General features: G+C 46.4%; 1 protein-coding gene across 2 annotated transcripts in view; it reads left to right on the forward strand.

Moving 5' to 3' along the window:
• MED27 (mediator complex subunit 27) overlaps positions 1–20,032 on the forward strand; it is a 218,776-nt gene that overhangs the window by 181,007 nt on the left and 17,737 nt on the right. Inside the window, exons 5-6 of one of the 2 annotated variants that reach the window (XM_061154346.1) lie at positions 8,161–8,268; positions 17,917–17,958. In XM_061154346.1, the coding sequence (XP_061010329.1) occupies positions 8,161–8,268; positions 17,917–17,958 (150 nt within the window). The remainder of the gene's footprint in view (positions 1–8,160; positions 8,269–17,916; positions 17,959–20,032) is intronic. The other variant, XM_061154347.1, reaches the window with a different exon arrangement.

Below are 20,032 nucleotides of genomic sequence, written 5' to 3' on the forward strand. Positions count from 1 at the left end.
TCTTGGAAGGACTGATGCTGAAGCTGAAACTCCAGTATTTTGGCCACCTCATGCGAAGAGTTGATTCATTGGAAAAGACCCTGATGCTGGGAGGGATTGGGGGCAGGAGGAGAAGGGGACGACAGAGAATGAGTTGGCTGGATGGCATCACCAACTCAATGGACATGAGTTTGAGTAAACTCTGGGAGTTTGTGATGGACAGGGAGGCCTGGCGTGCTGCGATTCATGGGGTCTCAAAGAGTCGGACATGACTGAGCGACTGAACTGAACTAAATAAAAGGTTTAAAGAAAGTAATTAAGTCAGTACTTCTGGGCGGGGGGTGGATATTATTTTGTTCTGTTGTGGTTTTCTTCTTGTTGAGTCGCTAAGTTGTGTACGACTCTTTGCGAACCCATGGACTGCAGCATGCCAGGCCCCTCTGTCCTCCACTGTCTCTCGGAGTTTGCTCAAATTCACGTCCATCGAGTCGGTGATGCTGTCAAACCATCTCATCATCTGCTGTTCCCTTCTCCTCTTGCCCTCAGTCTTTCACAGCATCAGGGTCTTATCCACTAAGTTCGCATCAGGTGGCCAAAGTGTTGGTGCTTTAGCATCAGTTTTCCAATGAAGATGCAAGGTTGATTTCCTTTAGGACTGGCTGATTTGATCTTCTTGCTGTCCCAGGGACTTATGTTATGGTTTAATAGCAACCATTGCTGATGGGAGTGGAGAGCAGACAATAGTGTTCTTAACCCTTATGGTTAGCAGTTGGTAGATTGTATCAGAAGCTTTAAAACATTTGTACTGTTCACCCCGGTAAATTACAGCTCTACAAACCTATCCTCAGGAAATAATCCCAAACATGGCAAAAGCCAGGTGAACAAAAGTACACATTGCAGCCCAATATTAATATTAGGGAAAATTTGGAAGCGACTTATGTCCAACAGTAGGTTAAAGAAATTATAGTATATCCACTCAGTAGAATGGCAGACCCACATGTCTTGCCATTTTGAAGACTGCACAGCAGTATGGAAAAATGCTTACCTGATAATTTTAAATAAAGTTTTGACTTGAAATTATATATTTAGTTTTAGTTATAAACATGTGAACAATTCAAAACCCATGAATCTTTGATAGTACAAAGATTAAAAGGAAGTACCCCAGATGTTAAGGGTGATTCTCTTTGGATGGAAAGACTATAAACAATTTATTCCTTTTTTCTCTGATATTAGATTGTCCCCTAGTAAGCCTTTATTAACTCTTACTATTAGTTAACTTTAAAATATCAAAATTCTCTTTTTATCAGTTAAAGTCAGCTAGATCTTGCTTCTTTTAAGGAAACAGTTGCTCAGTTTTCAATGCTTATTAGCAAAGAGACTTAAAATATGTTGGAAATGGTAGCCCCATTGGAGGAGGTGTGCTGGACCGTCACTGTAGCCCAGCAAGACGCGATTAACTTCAGTGCTTATAACTTCAGCACTTATGACTTCAATTCTGTTCAGTTCAGTCACTCAGTTGTGTCTGACTCTGGAACCCCATGGACTGCAGCACACCAGGCTTCCCTGTCCATCACCAACTCCCGGAGCCTGCCCAAACTCATGTCCATCGGGTCCGTGATTCCATCCAACCATCTCATCCTCTGTCGTCCCCTTCTCCTCCTGCCTTCAATCTTTCCTAGCATCATGGTCTTTTCCAGTGAAAAAGACCACATAGGTGGCCAAAGTATTGGAGCTTCAGCTTCATCAGTCCTTCCAATAAGTATTCAGGACTGATTTCCTGTAGGAATTGTTGATATTAATATTAATTAGGAATATACTAATATGAATATTGCGCCGCAGTGTGTACTTGATTTCCTTTAGGAGTTGACTTCACACTCTGGGATGTCTGGCTCTAGGTGACTGATCACACTGTCGTAGTTATCTGGGTCATTAAGATCTCTTTTCTGTAGTTCTTCTGTGTATTCTTGCCACCTGTTCTTAATATCTTCTGCTTCTGTTAGGTCCACAGACCTTTAGGATTGACTGGTTTGATCTTGCAGTCCAAGGGACTCTCAAGAGTCTTCTCCAACACCACAGTTCAAATGCATCAATTCTTCAGTGCTCAGCCTTCTTCATGGTCCAAATCTCACATCCATACATGACTACTAGAAAAACCATAGCTTTGACTAAATGCACCATTGTCGGCAAACTAATGTCTCTGCCTTTGAATATGCTGTCTAGGTTGGTCATACCTTTTCTTCCAAGAAGCAAGCATCTTTTAATTTTGTGGCTGCAGTCAGTGTCCACAGTGATTTTGGATCCCAAGAATATTAAGTCTGTCACAGTTTCCATTGTTTCCCCATCTATTTTCCATGAAGTGATGGGACCGGATGCCATGATCTTAGTTTTTTGAATGCTGAGTTTTAAGCCAGCTTTTTCACTCTGCTCTTTCACTTTCATCAAAAAGCTCTTCAGTTTCTCTTCACTTTCTGCTGTAAGGGTGGTGTCATCTGCATATCTGAAGTTACTGATATTTCTCCCTGCAGTCTTGATTCCAACTTATGCTTCATCCCGCCCAACATTTTGCATGATGTACTCTGCATATAAGTTAAATAAGCAGGGTGACAATATATAGCCCTAACATACTCCTTTCCCAATTTGGAACCACTCCGTTGTTCTATGTCCAGTTCTAACTGTTGCTTCTTGACCTGCATACAGATTTCTCAGGAGGCAGATAAGGTGGTCTGGTATTCCCATCTCTAAGAATTTCCCATAGTTTGTTGTGGTCCACATAGTCAAACACTTTAGCATATAGTCAATGAAGCAGAAGTAGATGTTTTTCTGGAACTCTCTTTCTCAATGATCCAACAGATGTTGGCAGTTTGCTCTCTGGTTTCTCTACCTTTCTAAATCCAGCTTGAACATCTGAAAGTTCACAGTTCACGTACTGTTGAGCCTGGCTTGGAGAATTTTAAGCATTCTTTGCTAGCATGTAAGATGAATGCAATTGTGCGGTAGTTTGAACATTCTTTGGCATTGCCTTTCTTCGGGACTGGAATGAAAACCGACCTTTCCCAGTCCACTGGTAAGTTTTCCAAATTTGGAAAATTTGGCCACTGCTGAATTTTCCAAATTTGGCATATTGAGTGCAGCACTATCACAGCATCTTCTTTGGGGATTTGAAATAGCTCAGCTTGAATTTCATCACCTCCACTAGCTTTGTTCGTAGTGATACTTCCTAAAGCGTACTAGACTTTGCATTCCAAGATGTCTGGCTCTAGGTGAGTGATTACACCATCGTGGTTACCTGGGTCGTGAAGAACTTTTTTGTACAGTTCTTCTGTGTATTCTTGCCACCTCTTCTTAATATCTTCTACTTCTGTTAGGTCCACACTGTTTCTGTCCTTTATTGTACCCATATTTGCATGTAATATTCCCTTGGTATCTCTAATATTCTTGAAGAGATCTCTAGTCTTTCCCATTCTGTTGTTTTCCTCTGTTTCTTTGCATTAATCACTTAGGAAGTCTTTATCTCTCCTTGCTATTCTTTGGAACTCTGCCTTCAGATGGATATATCTTTCCTCTCCTCCTTTGCCTTTCACTTCTTTTCTTTTCTCAACTATTTGTGAGGCCTCCTTAGACAGCCATTTTGCCTTTTTGCATTTCTTTTCTTGGGGATGGTTTTGTCACAGCCTCCTGTACGATGTTACGAACCTCCATCTATAGTTCTTCAGTCACTCTATCAGATCTAATCCCTTGAATCTACTTGTCACTTCCACTGTATAATTGTAAAGGATTTGATTTAGGTCATACCTGAATGGTCTAGTGGTTTTCCCTACTTTTGTCAATTTAAGCCTGAATTTTGGAATGAGTCATGATCTGAGGCACAGTAAAGCTCACGTCTTGTTTTTGCTGACTATATAGAGCTTCTCCATCTTTGGCTGCAGAGAATATAATCAATCTGATTTCAGTATTGACCATCTGGTGCCGTCCATGTGTCGAGTCGTCTCTTGTGTTGTTGGAAGAGGGTGTTTGCTATGACCAATGCGTTCTCTTGGCAAAACTCTGTTAGCTTTTGCCCTGCTTCATTTTGTACTCCAAGACCAAACTTGCCTGTTACTCCAAGTGTCTCTTGACTTCTTACTTTTGCATTCCCGTCCCCTATGATGAAAAGGTGTTAGTTTTCTGGGGTGTTAGTTCTAGAAGGTTTTGTAAGTCTTTATAGAACCGTTCAACTTCAGCTTCTTCAGCATTACTGGTTGGGGCATAGACTCAAGATTATTGTGATATTGAATGGTTTGCCTTGGAAATGAACAGAGATCATTCTGTTGTTTTTGAGATTGCACCCAAGTACTGCATTTTGGACTCTTGTTGACTATCAATGAGGGCTACTCCATTTCTTCTAAGGGATTCTTGCCCACAGTAGCAGATATAATGGTCATCTGAATTAAATTCGTCCATTCCAGTTGATTTTAGTTCCCTGATGCCTAAAATGTTGATATTCACTCTTGCCATCTCCACTGTTTGACCACTTCCAATTTACCTTGATTCATGGACCTAACGTTCCAGGTTCCTATGCAGTATTGTTCCTTGTAGCATTAGACTTTGCTTCTATCACCAGTCACATCCACAGCTGGGCGTTGTTTTTGCTTTGGCTCCGTCTCTTCATTTTTTCTGGAGTTATTTCTCCACTCTTCTCCAGTAGCATATTGGGTACCTACTGACCTGGGGAATTCATCTTTCAGTTTTCTATCTTTTTGCCCTTTTATACTGTTCATGGGGTTCTCAAGGCAAGAATACTGAAGTTGTTTGCCATTGCCTTCTCCAGTGGACCACATACTTTGTCAGAACTCTCCACCATGACCCGTCCGTCGTGGGTGGCCCTACACAGCATGGCTCCTAGTTTCATTGAGTTAGACAAAGCTGTGATCCATGTGATCAGTTTGATTAGTTTTCTGTGATTGTGTTTTTCATTCTATCCGCCCTCTGATGGATAAGGATAAGAGGCTTGTGGAAGCTTCCTGATGGGAGGGACTTCAGTGCTTATGACTACCAAACTGTAACTCGGTTCCTTTCCTTCCCTCGATTCCTTCCAAGACTACACATAAATTAAAGGCTGTTTCTGTTCCTGCCTTGGCGGTTTATTGGCATCCTTAAGTAGTGATTTCCCATTTTACAAGAAATGACCCATTAAATGTTAAATGGTGTAGCAGAATTTAAAAGTGCTATGCAGATGCAGGGTGCTTTTATTAACATTCTCTTAAATATAAACAAAAGTATCATGTCTTTTTCTTAACTCTTTTGTATTCTGTAGCATTGAGGGCATGTAGAAATAGAGATCAATTCAGCATTATTGAAGGAACCCGGTGTTAGTAATGTTCACTGACACCCAGGACTGATCAAGGAGAGAAACTGTTGTTGTTGGGGACAGTAGGGTAAAGACGATGCTGTGAAAGTGCTGCACTCAATACGTCAGCAAATCTGGAAAACTCAGCAGTGGCCACAGGACTGGAAAGGGTCAGTTTTCATTCCAATCCCAAAGAAAGGCAATCCCAAAGAATGCTCAAACTACCGCACAATTGCACTCATCTCACACACTAGTAAAGAAATGCTCAAAATTTTGCAAGCCAGGCTTCAGCAGTACATGAACCGTGAACTTCCAGATGTTCAAGCTGGTTTTAGAAAAGGCAGGGGAACCAGAGGTCAGATTGTCAACATCCGCTGGATCATCAAAATATGAAGAGTTCCAGAAAAACATCTACTTCTGCTTTATTGACTATGCCAAAGCCTTTGACTGTGTGGATCACAATAAACTGTGGAAAATTCTGAAGGAGATGGGCATACCAGACCAGCTGACCTGCCTCTTGAGAAACCTGTATGCAGGTCAGGAAGCACCTGTTAGAACTGGACATGGAACAACAGACTAGTTTCAAATAGGAAAAGGAGTATGTCAAGGCTGTATATTGTCACCCTGATTATTTAACTTATATGCAGAGTACATCATGAGCAATGCTGGGCTGGATGAAGCACAAGCTGGAATCAAGATTGCCGGGAGAAATATCAATAACCTCAGATATGCAGATGACACCACCCTTATGGCAGAATGTGAAAAAGAACTAAAGAGCCTCTTGATGAAAGTGAAAGAGGAGAGTGAAAAAGTTGGCTTAAAGCTTAACTTTCAGAAAACTAAGATCATGGCATCTGGTCCTATCACTTCATGGCAAGTAGATGGGGAGACAGTGGAAACAGTGGCTGACTTTATTTTGGGGGGCTTAAAAATCACTGCAGATTGTGATTGCAGCCATGAAATTAAAAGACACTTACTCCTTGGAAGGAAAGTTATGATCAACCTAGACAGCATATAAAAAAGCAAAGACATTACTTTGCTAACAAAGGTCTATCTAGTCAAGACTATGGTTTTTCCAGTAGTCATGTATGGATGTGAGAGTTGGACTATAAATAAAGCTGAGTGTGAGTGCCGAAGAATTGATGCTTTTGCACTGTGATGTTGGAGAAGACTCTTGAGAGCCCCTTGGACTGCAAGGAGATCCAGCCAGTCCATCCTAAAGGACATCAGTCCTGGGTGTTCTTTGGAAGGACTGATGCTGAAGCTGAAACTCCAGTACTTTGGGAGCCTGATGTGAAGAGCTGACTCATTTGAAAAGACCCTGATGCTGGGAAAGATTGAGGGCAGGAGAAGAAGGGGACGACAGAGGATGAGATGATTGGATAGCATCACCAACTCAATGGACATGGGTTTGGTTGAACTCTGGGAGTTGGTGATGGACAGGGAAGCCTGGCATGCTGCGCTTCATGGGGTCGCAAAGAGTAGGACATGACCGAGCAACTGAACTGAACTGAGGGTAAGAACTGCAGGGAATGGGGAGTAAGGGAAGGCTGGCTGGAGGTGGCACCCCCCAAAATGGCCTGCACACTGGAGTTGCAACATCAGGAGTGCTGTTTGCGGAAAGACTCTGGTCTGAGCCCAGAGGGTTCCCTGTAGCCAATTCTGTGATGTCAGAGTTTCACAGAATAGCCCAGACAGTGGGCCTTGGTTTGGGTCCTGTGCCCAGTCTGTCTTTAGGGTCTCATCTAGGAGATAAACAGAAGAGGCCTGACAAAGTATCGGAAGGGTTATATGAGCCCCTAAAAGAATGGAAGTCGCTGTCTCTCTTGAGGACTGAGTCTGTTCAACAAGCACATCAGGTTATTTTTCCCCTTTGTTGTTGTTTAGTCTCTCAGTCGTATCCAACTCTTTTGCAACCCCGTGGACTGTAGCCCTCCAGGCTCCTCTGTCCATTGGATTCTCCTGGCAAGAATACTGGAGTGGGTTCCCATTACCTACTCTAGGGGATCTTTCCGACCCAGGGATCGAACCAGCACCTCCGGCATTGGCAGGCAGATTCTTTATTATTGAGCCACCTGGGAAGCCACTTTCCCCTGGCATTTGTGAAACTTCACTTTTTGTAGCAGGTGTTGGTAATGTTTGTTTGTCTTTGGCCGCACCACATGGCCTGCTGGATCCTAGTTCCCCAACCAGGGATTGAACCTGTACCCCTGCTGTGGAAGCACAGAGTCTTAACCTCTGGACCACCAGAGAACTCTCTTAGGTTCTAAGAGAGTAAAAATACTTAAATGTATTTACAGGATCATGTTCCTTTTTGGAGATAAAACTCAGCTACTTTTCATTTACCTTCAGAACTGGTCCACTTTTCCACCAGCTGTTAAAAATAGATAGTTCAACCAGAGGGTATCTGGTGTCTGCCTTTCATCTCTCTCTGTTGTACTCTCTACATATTCTGTGAGTATCTGAAGGATTGTTACATCATATGGAAACAACTGTGCTCACTCACTCCTGCAAGGCTACAGTCCTAGGATCACTTTTTAAGAAGGTAATCTTAAGACAGAAAAAAAACAGAAGGGAAACTTGCTTTCTCCAGCAAACAAACGTTTAGAACTTATTCTGAGAGTTTATAAGTCAAAATCATAAGTAAATTCAGGGTAGTTAGATGAGTTGGGACCTGCACCATCTGAAATGCCTTAGGAGGCTGGCACACGGGTGACCACCATGCCTTCCTTCCTCCGCGTGTCCACTGGTGCATCTCTCAGAAGCAGAGGTGATCTTCTCATTGTCTTGCCCAGCTTGTGTGGTCTGCATGTTCAAGGGTGAGCATTCATGTTTGCCCCTGTGTGTTTTGCCAGGTGACCTTGGGAAAGGTGTTGAAAGTGATTGTCGTCATGCGGAGCCTGTTCATTGATCGAACGATAGTGAAGGGGTATAATGAAAACGTCTACACAGAAGATGGCAAGGTAAGCATGCTGGAGTCTTTTGTTTTCTCCATTATTTTCTGTATCCCAGAACAAATGTAATCGAGTCCCAGATGAATGACATTAAACACTGGCAATCATAGCTGAAATGGTCAACAAGCGTAGATTTATCAGTGTGAAGCCGAACGCTTTACAAAAAAACATTTATCTCTCTCCCCTTGCATTTTTCATCAAGCTTCTGCTTTTTTCCTTTAAGCCTGATACCCTTAGTTGAATTTCTAATTTATCACCTTGGACCCCAGTTGCCTCATTAAATGTGTCTTCTGAGGAAATGGATTTCTTTCTTTTCTTTCCTTTTTTTTCCCCCCCTCCACCTAGTCATGCAGCACATCAATAGCCCAGGGTTCAGCATTTTGCTTTTCCGAGAACCATGAGGAAAATTCAAGTTAGTCTGACACACAGCCTGCCGACCGTCTTTTTCCTCGAAACTAAGGGGTAACCACCAGAAGTTGCTTGTCCATAGCAGTGCATGTTGAATACTGCTGTTGAAAAAAGATGAGTTATTTCTGTGGGTGAGCTGTTTCATGGGACGTTCACCTGTGTGAACCCCTGATTTCTCTCGACTGCACACTCTCCATATGGAGATCGAGCATGAGAGGATGCTAATAGGAGCCGACAGGCTTCATTTGTGTTTGCTTCCAGAGCGTAATGAGCATTCTGCCAGAGAAACCCACCCAGGTACACCCTGGTCACTTCTGGCACTGAGCCTCCTTCTTCCCCTCTCCCTGGAGCTTTCCCTTCTTTTCATGAATCCCATTAAAATGTAAAAGTTTGTTAGTACCAGCACTTAGCACCCAACGGCCACGTTATAATGAGGATAGGACGCTCTCCAAAAACAGGTGACGAATGTAGCTTAGCACATACCTGTGCGTTATGTAAGAGGCGTGACCCGTACAGGAACGAGGTCTGTATTTTGATCAAGGAGCCCAGCATTTTCGAATTTCCACATTCCGCTCCAGCGTCGTCACCTTGGGCAGCTACTCTCACTCCCAGGGCTCTGCCAAGTTCTCATCAATCTCCCCATGGAGAGGAAAGATTCCTCAAGGGAAGCTTTCCCCCTTCTCTTTTAGAAAGACCAAAATGCCTCTGGAGCAAGGGCAGAGAATAAAGTAGATAATCGGGGCAAGCATGACCTATGGTGTGCGTGACTCGTCAGCTCTGATGGCGAGTCTAAGCGAGAAATGCCGAACTCCTCTGCAACAGCAGAAGCAAGACTGGGTCGGGGGAGATCCTCGCCCAGAGCCTGAGTTAGTGGTCATTCTTGTGGCCTCTGTTGGTGATTTAAAGCTTCATAGTCACCCCTCGTGTGAGTCCCAGCCTGTGCTCTCCAAGGACTTAGAAATACATGAAAGCTCTGTGCTCAGAATGGCTGTGCTGGAAGAGAAACGGAATTCAGGACACAAGTGAAGCGTACTCTGCACTTCGAGTATAAGGAGCAGAGCTTCTGCCTGCTCGGCAGTATCCACGTCAGTCTGTAACGTGGTGTTTATTTAACTGCCCCAAACTGAAAGCGTCCAAAATCATGCAAGGGCTTTGCCACCTAGTTGATACTCAGTAAATGGTAACTGGTATTATTTTTATTCTGCACTTAAATCTGGGAGTTAGAGAACAGTCTCATGTGTATGTGTCCTAGAATTTTTCTCTGATTCCTCCTCCTCAGCTATTTGAGGTAGTTCCTTCCCTCCCCTCTACCCACTTGACTCCCAGACTTCCCGGGGACGTCTTCCCCACTGCACTCCTGCCTCTCGGCCACCCTCGTGTCCCTGTGGTTTCCTGTGTCCCCTCGTAGAGGTCACTCCTGATGTGTGTCAGAATCAGACCACCTCCCCAGCAGGACCTCAGGTTCGGCCTGTCCAAAATCAGCCTCAGTGCTCCTGGGCCGGTGCTCACCCAGGGTGACTGTGCCAGCCAACTGCTCAGGCCTGCCTCGTCCAGTCAGAGTCTGTTGGCAGGCTCTGGCGAGGCTCCCTCTTCATCCCTGCAGCCGGGCGCCTCCCATCCATCGCCACTTCTCCTCAGTTCTCCTGGCTTCTCCACCAAGTTGCAGCGTTGTCCTCCTCACTTCCTGTGTCTAGTCCTGCTTCCCTCCCCCGCCTGTCCTTCACTTGGCCTCCAGAGCCGTCTTCCTGAAATACACAGTCAAGGGGGTGATTTCTTGCTCTCTGCCATCTCCCCATTGCCCAGAGGAGAAAAGTGGAATATAAGATGACGTTGGACACAAAGCAATCTGTGATCAAAAGAGTTTGGGAAACTCGGGGTTAGAGAAAGTTCAGTGGGACTCTTGACTATAGAAAGTCTTAGAGACTGGAGTTTGCCCGTGTGCCTTGTGAGTCTCCCGAGAGGGGTATGTAGTATGCAGTCTTTTCCTAACCAGTTTGATTATCCATTTTTTTTCTTCCTTTATTCTTGGAGTGTGTTGTGACATTGGCATTTGGCAAAACACCCTTTTGAAAACTCTGGCTTGTAGAATAAAATCCAGACCCCTAAGCTAGACATAGCAATGCCTGGTGATCTGGCGCCTGCCCCCTGTCCTGACCTCATCTGCCGTCACTGTCGGCACGTGTTTTGTCTTACCTTCCAGCCTTTCGTGCTCCTTGTGGCTCTCAAGAACGTTCCAGGTTCTCCCACACGCTTAACACCTGCTCTGCTCCCTTAACCTGGGGTGCTTGCGCCTCCTGCTCACCTGACATGCTTACTCTTCCCTTTGCACTGACCGAACACCGTCTCTCTTCTTGTCCTGTCCCTCTTCCCCTAGAGGCCTCTTCTATAGGCACAGGCTCCAAAGATGGCAGACCTGGGTTTCCCTCAACTTACAGCACAAATTATCATCATCATTCTTCACCTCCGTAGTGTTTTGAATAATCATTTTCCGGTACGAGAACTAGTACATCCTGGTTGTTTGTTGACTTGTCTACCTCGTAATTAATAAAAATACTGGCATACTCCATATTTGTTCTGGTAGGCCTTCTACAAAGCAGACTTAACCTCCAGTGGTCACAGAATCCTAGGGACCACTGCTAGACTCATGTTTCTGATAAGGAACCTGAGACCCAGAGTGGTAAAGTGGCTGCCCCCAGTCACACACAGAGCCAGTTCTCAAACCTCCATCTGCCAGCAACTCCTCAAGGGCCCAGGCTCTGTCCTGAGTGTCTCTCCCTCCCGTGGATACACATCAGGGCCTGGAACACAGCAGAGTAATAATGTGTGGGAGGGGATAATGAAGAAGCCCCCTGGGGATGTGAAAATGCCTGAGCTGGGATGGAAGAGTGGAGAATCAGAAATTAGAGATGGGGTGGGGGGGGGAGGAAATTAGAGAGAGGTACCAGACAAGGCAGCGAGGACTGATGTCATCACTTCAGTTCAGTCGCTCAGTCGTTTCCAACTCTTTGTGACCCCATGAATCGCAGCATGCCAGGCCTCCCTGTCCATCACCAACTCCCGGAGCCCACCCAAACTCATGTCCATTTAGATCCAACCATCTCATCCTCTGTGGTCCCCTTCTCCTCCTGCTCTTAATCTTTCCCAGCATCAGGGTCTTTCGTCATAAGTAAAGAACAAAGGAGGTACACACATGTGCACACGGGTCATAGTTTCCTGATGAGAGATGAGCATGGGTCTCTGTTCCCCAGAAGGAAGGTGAATGTGTGCCCAGGAGCCTGAATTCTCCTGAGTCATTTCCCGGAGGGTACTCGGGAGGCCTCCTGCTCCCTGTTACAACCGCATACATTGGCCCCAGTGATCTGCAGGGACCCTGAAAGAGCAGGACTGAGAGGATGGAGTCCTTTTGTTATTTTAAAGGCACATCTACCACATTTGGCACAGAAGCGCTCACACAACTGCTCTGCCCAGAAACTACGCCTAGCCAATTTGATCAGCGCCCCCTCCCCCTTTTTTTCAGACTACTTTACAAGTGATAAAAGAAAGTCATGCAGACATTATTAGTGTTCTCTTTTTAGAAGCGATCCTGGTATATGTGAACTTCAGTATTTATATACACTTGCATTAGTGCCATCCGTGTTTTGAACCGTCTGGCGCATCCCAGGTGAAACGCGGCGTTCGGAAGGATGTTGGAGCTTGAGGTGTGGCCTGTGAGAGCCAGTCTCCGCCTGCAGTCTTGCTGTTCCAGAGGACAGCCCTGCATTTGCTGAGCTGGTGCCTCAGCGCTTGCCTGGGGTGGACCACTGCCCGGACCCAGTAGCTGTGGCTTGGAAAGCCTTGCCTCAGCTTCCAAGGGTCCGAACTCCTCCTGCCTGCACAGTTGTGTCTTCCAAATCCAAAGCCACCAGTTTCTAAAAGGTTTGCTTAGCTACTCTGGCACGACAGTGGCCCGGAGCCACCCCCAATTCCCAGCTCTAGCAGGTTCCTCCCCCACCCATCACAGTCCCTCCAAACCTATCTGTCACTCTGCACTAACAACCACCACCTCTACCCCGATCATCCTCTTTACCTGGGATGTGTATTTTTGATGCCAAGCACCAGTAGATTAATTCCTCTAATAAAATATAAAAATGCTTCTAAGACTTTGCCGCCCCACTTTGCATTGTCATCAGGGAGGAGCCCAGAGCCCTGACTCAGCATGCTAAGAGTCCGCTTGAGGTTGACTACCTGGCTGTTGTTCTGACTTCACACAGTCAGACCTAGCTGGAAAAAATGCAAGTGTCTCCATTGAATTTATCTTATTAGGGGATTTAGGTTATGTTAATGCTATAGCTTCATTAATTACCCCGTATCAATAATAAAAAAAAAAAAAGCAGCTTTTAGCCTCCTAGCGCAAGAGAGGAGAAGAAATGGTGGTATCAAAGGGAACCTTCAAAGACAGCCAGAGTTGTCTCCAGGGTAATTTCTGATCCCCGCATTCTTCCCACTTCAAAGTTGGATGTGTGTGTGTGTTTGGGTCGAGGAGGCTGGGGGAAGCTTGAATCTGATTTCTGTAATAAGTGTTGGCATCAGCCCCGTTTGATATTAGATGCAGGGAACATTTTGATTTGTTATAGCCTTTGAAATTGTTCAGACGACCTTCAGAAAAATGGCCTCTTGTTACTGATGGGGGAAGGGGAATCCGGTTTAAGTCGTATGCCGAGGGTGCCCGGAAACGGTGCTCTCAGCATTTTTTTTTAGTAACAAATGTATGTCCTGATTGAAAGTGAAAAGTTGAAGAAGAACAGACCTGTAAAACTCCTTCACTTTTCTATTCTCTGGGGGAGAGTGGGCAGACTTAAGCGGATGACCCAGTAGAAGTTTGTGGCTTGGACAACTTGGATGACCGTCAAGGAATCCATCACCATTGCAGGTTTATAGCACCTCCTGACCCATCACCTGTTGACCTTGCAGGATAAAGCTACTAGGAAATGAAAGCTCTAGATGTTGAAGTCTCTGTGAGGCTTACAAGTTTTATTTGGAAGTGTCAGTGTCAGATCATTTATAGTTCATTGTAGTTTTTTTTTTTGAAATGAAGAACTGATAACTTTCTTATGAGCTGCCATCATTTTCACTTGCCGCTAAAGGAATTTTAGGGCCGATGGTTGTCACATGACCTGGCCTGGAAGGTTTGTCATCTTGAACTTTGCAAGAATGCCCCCTGCCCTTTGAACTGTGACAGCTTGGGGGGGCACCATGTGAGTCCCCTTCCATCTGGATTATAGCTACAGAGCCCTCTTATTCCTGGGTTAAGAGCTGGGGCCTCTTTTTTTTAAAACTGTTAATTTTGTATTGGGGTATAGCCAATTAACAATGTTGTGATAGTTTCAGGTAAATAGTAAAGGGACTCAGTCATATATACACATGTATCCATTCTCCCCCAAACTCCCCTCCCATCCAGGCTGCTATATAACCTTGAGCAGAGTTCCCTGTGCTATATAGTAGGCCCCTCTTGGTTATCCATTTAAAATAGAGCAGTGTGCACATGTCCATCCCAAACTCCCTGACTGTCCCGTCCCCCGATCCTTCCCCCGGCAACCATAAGTTGGTTCACTAAGGATCACTGACCCGATTTTGAATTCTCTCCAACATATTAATTGTGTGATGTTGGACAAGTCGCTTAACTTCTCTGAGCTTCAGTTTCCTCAGCTGTGGATTGGAAATAATTTTATCATCACCATGTGACTGCTGAGAGACTTTAGAAAGATAACACAGGTCAGTGTAGGCTAAGCACATAGTCATCAGCAAACAGTATCCGTCCTCCCTGGTGGTGCCAGAGATGCCGATGGTGGTGGCTGCCGTCATAGTCAGCATCGTTGGCCTACTGATCTGGGGATGTTTGGATTTTTCTCTTCGGTGAGTAAAATTGGCTGTCACTGCTGTCACGGGTTCTTCCTGTGCCTCGAGAGGACCTTTGATGTCTGACGTGAAACCTGAGAGCAGGTGTGTCTGTGCTCAAGCAGCTGGTCGTTGTGGGGTGCGTTTCCATTTTACCTGAGAAGAGACCACATTCCCACCTGTAAAATACTCACTCTGTTCCCTGGAGTCCGACAGGCTGCTCCTAAGACGGCAGGTTCAGCCCCAATTACCAGAAAGTTGACTTTTCCATTTTAAGATCTTTCTTAGTCCTGCCCAGAATACTGGGGGGACAGTTTCATTTGTTTTTCTTGACACTATAGTTCAGAATCATTTCTCATTCATGGGGCTGAAAGTTTTGTAGCTTCCAGAATCCTCATTTTTGAGTATTGCAGTCAACAAAGAATCAGTAGCCATGCCCTCCTCTGCGACAAATAAGCTGAAGCTAATAAATATTCACTTGGCTCCATCCCGGCTCCCTGAAATGAATTTCTGAAATCTTCCTGGCCCTGAGGAGAGGCAGGGCACTGACTTTAGAACACTTGCTTAAACGGCTTTCTTTGGCATAAATCTAGCAGAAAATCAAGGACAAACTGCCTGCCATGCCCTCCCAGCAGAGGGGGAAGCCATTGTCGTTGGATCCGTCTCTCAGCCCCGCGCACCTGGGAGACAGTTGTACTGCCTAATGTCCTTCTATCCCAGATGGTCAGAACCAGTCCCTGGGGTCCTGAATAAGATATTTAAACCACCTTCCAAAAGAGCATTGTGCTCACTTGGAATGAGCAAAGTATGTTTTGAGAAAGCACAGTTTAGCTAGAGGGTCCACCCCTTAATTAAACCTGTGCATACTTCTCTCTGGATAATTTTTCTATTTAAAACATTTTGCAGGTTCTTGGTTTTTTTTTTAATATATGTATATAATTTTCTCTTATAAATGAAGATTAACTTTTCAGTCTACATGCCGATTCTTCCTTTTTTCTCTTTCCGAGGCCCTGTGTTTGTGTCTGCCTGTGTGTGATGGGAACAGGCAGGAAGGAACTTCAGCAGCAGCAGCTGTGGGCTGAAAATGGAAAGAGAGCTAGATTCGTTCCAAGTTCAGACACTGATGTGACTTTTCCCAAAATTTAGACTTAGAATCTTTGGCATCTCCCTGTCATCTTGGCAGTGATCTGGTAAAACTAAAAGATACAAAAAGTCGTTCTCATTCCTTCCCCAATGTCTGAGTAGTCTTTAAATGTAAAGTTTGTGAAGCTCTGGGCTAAACTGCGACACTAAGATCATGATATGAACCTGACTTATCCTCCCAAATATGACCAGCTGCCTAGCAATTTTCTTCAACAGAACTGCCAATGTAGGGAATTAATAACTTCACATGTGTATTTGGAGGTTTCCTTCAGAGTTATCTGGGGGTGACATGTCACTTTTCTCCCTTCAAATTGCTAACCTATCCAATTAAAATCTGATGTCTGAAGATGTTTAAAATTCTTAATCCATCCATTAGCTTAAAGTACGGGGCAGTGACTAAAAACTGACACCCTCTTTCTGGAGAGCAGTTCAGCCAGAGTAGGAGGAGAGGGGTCAGGTGGGGGCCTCTGTGGAAATGCAGGGAGGAGGCGGTTCTGCAGTGGGTGTGGTGGGAAGCAGACCGCTTGAAATCAGCGTTCAGTCACAGCTCTTCCTTCATTGTTCCTGGGCTTGGATCTGCTAAACTTACCCTCTCCAACAGGAACCTACCAAGGACCAGAGAGGGTGGGGGTCTCCTCCAGACCACCCAGGTCCTTTTACTTATGAGCAGGAAGAGCCAGAAGAACGGCACGCATGCCTGTTCCCAGCCCAACCTTTCCCTTCCGAGGACAGCTTTCAGAAAGCCCTCAGAACAGAGACAGAATTCCAGCCTGCCCCACATCAGGCGCAGCACTTCCGGTCTCCCCGGAGCAGCATCCCCAGCTGACAGCTCCCTATGCTCCCAGTCGCTCGAGAGTCAGCACACCACACACAGGCTGAAGCAGCCGTGTCTCAGCTTCCCACCGTGACCAGCGGCCAACTCCAAAGGCAGATCTCAAGAGGCCCAGTGACCGGGCATTTCAGTCTGCCCCACTCTTGAACCCGTGTATTAAAGCTGACTTCTGCGCGCGTGGGGCCTCCTGACGGCCCCCCTTTAACCTGCACTGCTCCCTCCCTGTGTTGGGGGCAGTTCTGGTTTCGCCATACTCCCTCTTGTCCTGACCTCCTGAAACAGTGAGAAGGCATTGATTTCATTTCTCACACAACCTGTCAAACCAGAGTGGCTTTGGTTAGACTGAGCCACGGAGCACCCCGTGCAAGACCGAGTGTGGCCCAAGGACTGGACTCTGAACTCTGCCCACATTTCATCTCAGACCTCTGTTTCCCCAACCAAGGGTTCCTGACACAGGGCTTCATCACAGTGAACCTATGGAGCCCTGTGAAAACACATGGACAAATCAATATATTCTCGGGCCCACTCCAGACCTCCTAATTCAGACATTCCAGGGAAGGGACCAAAAAATCTGTAGATTAAAAAACAAAGACTTTCCTCAGGGCCTCTGATGCCAGCCAGGTTTGAGCACCACCAAGCAAACCCATCCATAAGAAGCTTCCCCAGATTACCATGGGCAGTCGAATGGCTCCAAACGCAGTCTCACCATCTGGGAAGGGAGGTTGCTGATAGGACCAGCTCCCCGGGCTCGTCCTGGGGAGTGGTGGGGCAAGGCACATGGAAGGCCCAGTGCGGGCCTGGCAGGGAGCAGGTACTCACCAGCGGGAGTCTGCTTTCCTCCCCGTGTGCCTGTGACATGGCCCGTCCTGTGCCAGGACAGTGTAAACAAAAGAAATAAAGCACCAGTCAGTTTTAAGTGTGATGAAAATATTTAATTTTTGAAAGGATAAAGAGAAGCAAGACAACAGGTACGGGGATGATACTTTAAGACAGAGGCGATGCCCCTCCGACAAGTGACGCTTGAGCCAAAGGAAGTGTGCGAGGAGCTGTGTGAGGGTTTGTGGGAAGCAGCCCAGGCGCCACAGGGGCAGAGGCCCCGGGGCAGCACTGACGGCGGCAGTCGAGCGACGCAGGCGCACCGGGGTGGGCTCAGCGTCAGAAAGGTGAGCACGGGGCTCAGCTCTCGGGCCGTGGGCCCGGCAGGCACCTCACGCTGCCTTCTTTATGTCTCTTCATTTCATCTCCTTAAATCACCACAGTTGATAAAGAAGAAATCCCAGCATGTGTGTTTCTTATAATTATAGGATTTTTTCAAGCTTAGTAACAGTAGTTGTAATATCATTTCTTGGAGTCCACAGTTCTAAAATGGATGCTGATATTTTATCTCTTTCCCCCCACAGCTTGATATATGGTCCAAATCCAACTATCAAGTGTTTCAGAAGGTGAGTTTTCCTTTTTGCTTCTTCCTCAAGAGGCTTTTAGGGAAATTCGATGACTTCGATGTGGAAATATTGGTCTTAAATCAGAGACCTTTTAAAAAGTGAAAAAGCCAGACCCAGAAGTCTGCTCACTCTGGGATTCCATTTATGTGACATTCTGGAAAAGACAAAACATCAGTGACAGAAATCAGAGCAGTGATTGCCAGGGCTTGGGAGTGAGGGCAGGAGATGGTCCCCGGAGGGGTATCGAAGAACATGTCTGGGTGATGGTAATACCCTTTGTTGTAATTATGGGATCACACAACTGTATGTTTCAAAACTCACAGACTAAATGCCTACAAAGGGCAAATTTTACTATGTAACAATCATACATTTAAGAAAAAATCAGAGGCTTTTGAGTTCTCCCAAGATCAACCCACAGTTTTGTTTGTTTATTTATTTCTTTTTGGCTGTGCTGGGTCTTTGTTGCCGTGTGCGGACTGTCTCTAGTCGCAGGGAGCGGGGGCCACGCTGGCTGTGGAGCGCAGACCTCTCGTTGCGCTGGCTTCTCTTGCTGTGGAGCGCTGGGCTCCAGGGCCTGTGGTCTTAGTGGCTGTGGTGCTTAGCTCCCCCGCACAGCATGTGGGATCTTCCCGGACCAGGGATTGAACCCTTGTCTCCTGCCTTGGCAGGTGGATTCTTAACCACTGGACCACCAGGGAAGTCCCACCACACAGTTTTTAAATTCAGTTTCCCACAGCCCTGTAATCTACACACGTGCCTTAAGGCTGGGCTGAAGGAGGCAGGCTGGCCCCACCCTCACCCTGCCCCCACCCCCACTCTGTACTACAGTGTGGGGTACATCTTTTTCAGGTGTCGGGCTCCCTGAAAGAGAAATACTATCTGGGAGATGTCAGAAAAAGAGGAAATGTGACCAGAGAAAATCCATTTCCAGCCCCCAGTGGTGGAAGGGTCCCTTCCCTGGACCAGCTCAGTGCCTGGGGCTTCTGAGGGCGCCTCCCACAGCTCTCAGGCCAGCTCCCCTGCAGGGCACCAGCCTCCTTCTGTGCCCCCCAGCCTGTCTCTGCTTCCATCCAGCAGTGCAGATGATAGAGGAGGCCGTCAGTCCACTTGTTGCCTCCTCGTTCAACAGCAGTTATTTATTTGCCCCTTTGCCGTGTGCAGGTTCTGGGCTCAGTGCTACAGGGGAAACAAACAGGGAGAGAGGGTCAGGAAGGGACTCCAGGCTGTTACCTGGGGGCCGTGGTCAGGGACAGGAGGGTCTCCTTCACATCAGAGTGATCACAGGAGTCCTTTATAAAGCAACATGAGTTAAACCGAGACAGGAGGCAGTTGAAGAAGCCAACCGTATAGAAAGCCATGGGGAGAGGGTCCCAGGCTGAGGAAGTGCAGCGCTGAACCCCGTGTGGAGGGGGGGACTTGGCATAGCCCTGCACCACGGGGGCCCGTGTGATGGAGCAGACAGACGGAGGGCAGGTGGGAGAGAGGGATTTGGGGCCCGGCCGGCAGGTGCCTCTCAGTCTTGGTGCAGAACTTGAATTTTATTCTCAAATCAGTGAGGGACCACTGGAGGGATTGGTGTGGAGGAAGGACAGGATTTTCAGAGCTGGGCCCGAGTTACCCCACTTGAGTAACAGCTGTGTCCGGGGTATGCCAGTAGCTCAGCATAGGATAGTGGTGGTGGTTTTTTCAATTGAGGCGAAATTCATGTAACAAAACTAACCATTTCTAATCGTTTTAAAGTCAGCAGTTCCATAGCTTTTAGTACTTTCACAGCATTGTACAACCATCACCTCTGTCAAGTTCTAGAACATTTTCTCATCCAAAGGGAAACCTTGTTCCCATTAAGGCGTGGGCCCTGGGCTTCGTGGGCTGCCCTGGCGGCTCAGACGGTAAAGCATCTGCCTGCAGTGCAGGAGACCCGGGTTCAGTCACTGGGTCGGGAAGATCCCTGGGAAAGGAAATGGCAACGCCCTCCAGTACTCCTGCCTGGAAAATTCCATGGACTGAGGAGCCTGGTAGGCTATAGTCCATGGGGTCGCAAAGAGTTGGACACGACTGAGCGACTTCACTTTCT

The sequence above is a fragment of the Dama dama genome, chromosome 11 (assembly GCF_033118175.1).
Source record: "Dama dama isolate Ldn47 chromosome 11, ASM3311817v1, whole genome shotgun sequence".
In the NCBI taxonomy this organism is placed as follows: domain Eukaryota; kingdom Metazoa; phylum Chordata; class Mammalia; order Artiodactyla; family Cervidae; genus Dama; species Dama dama.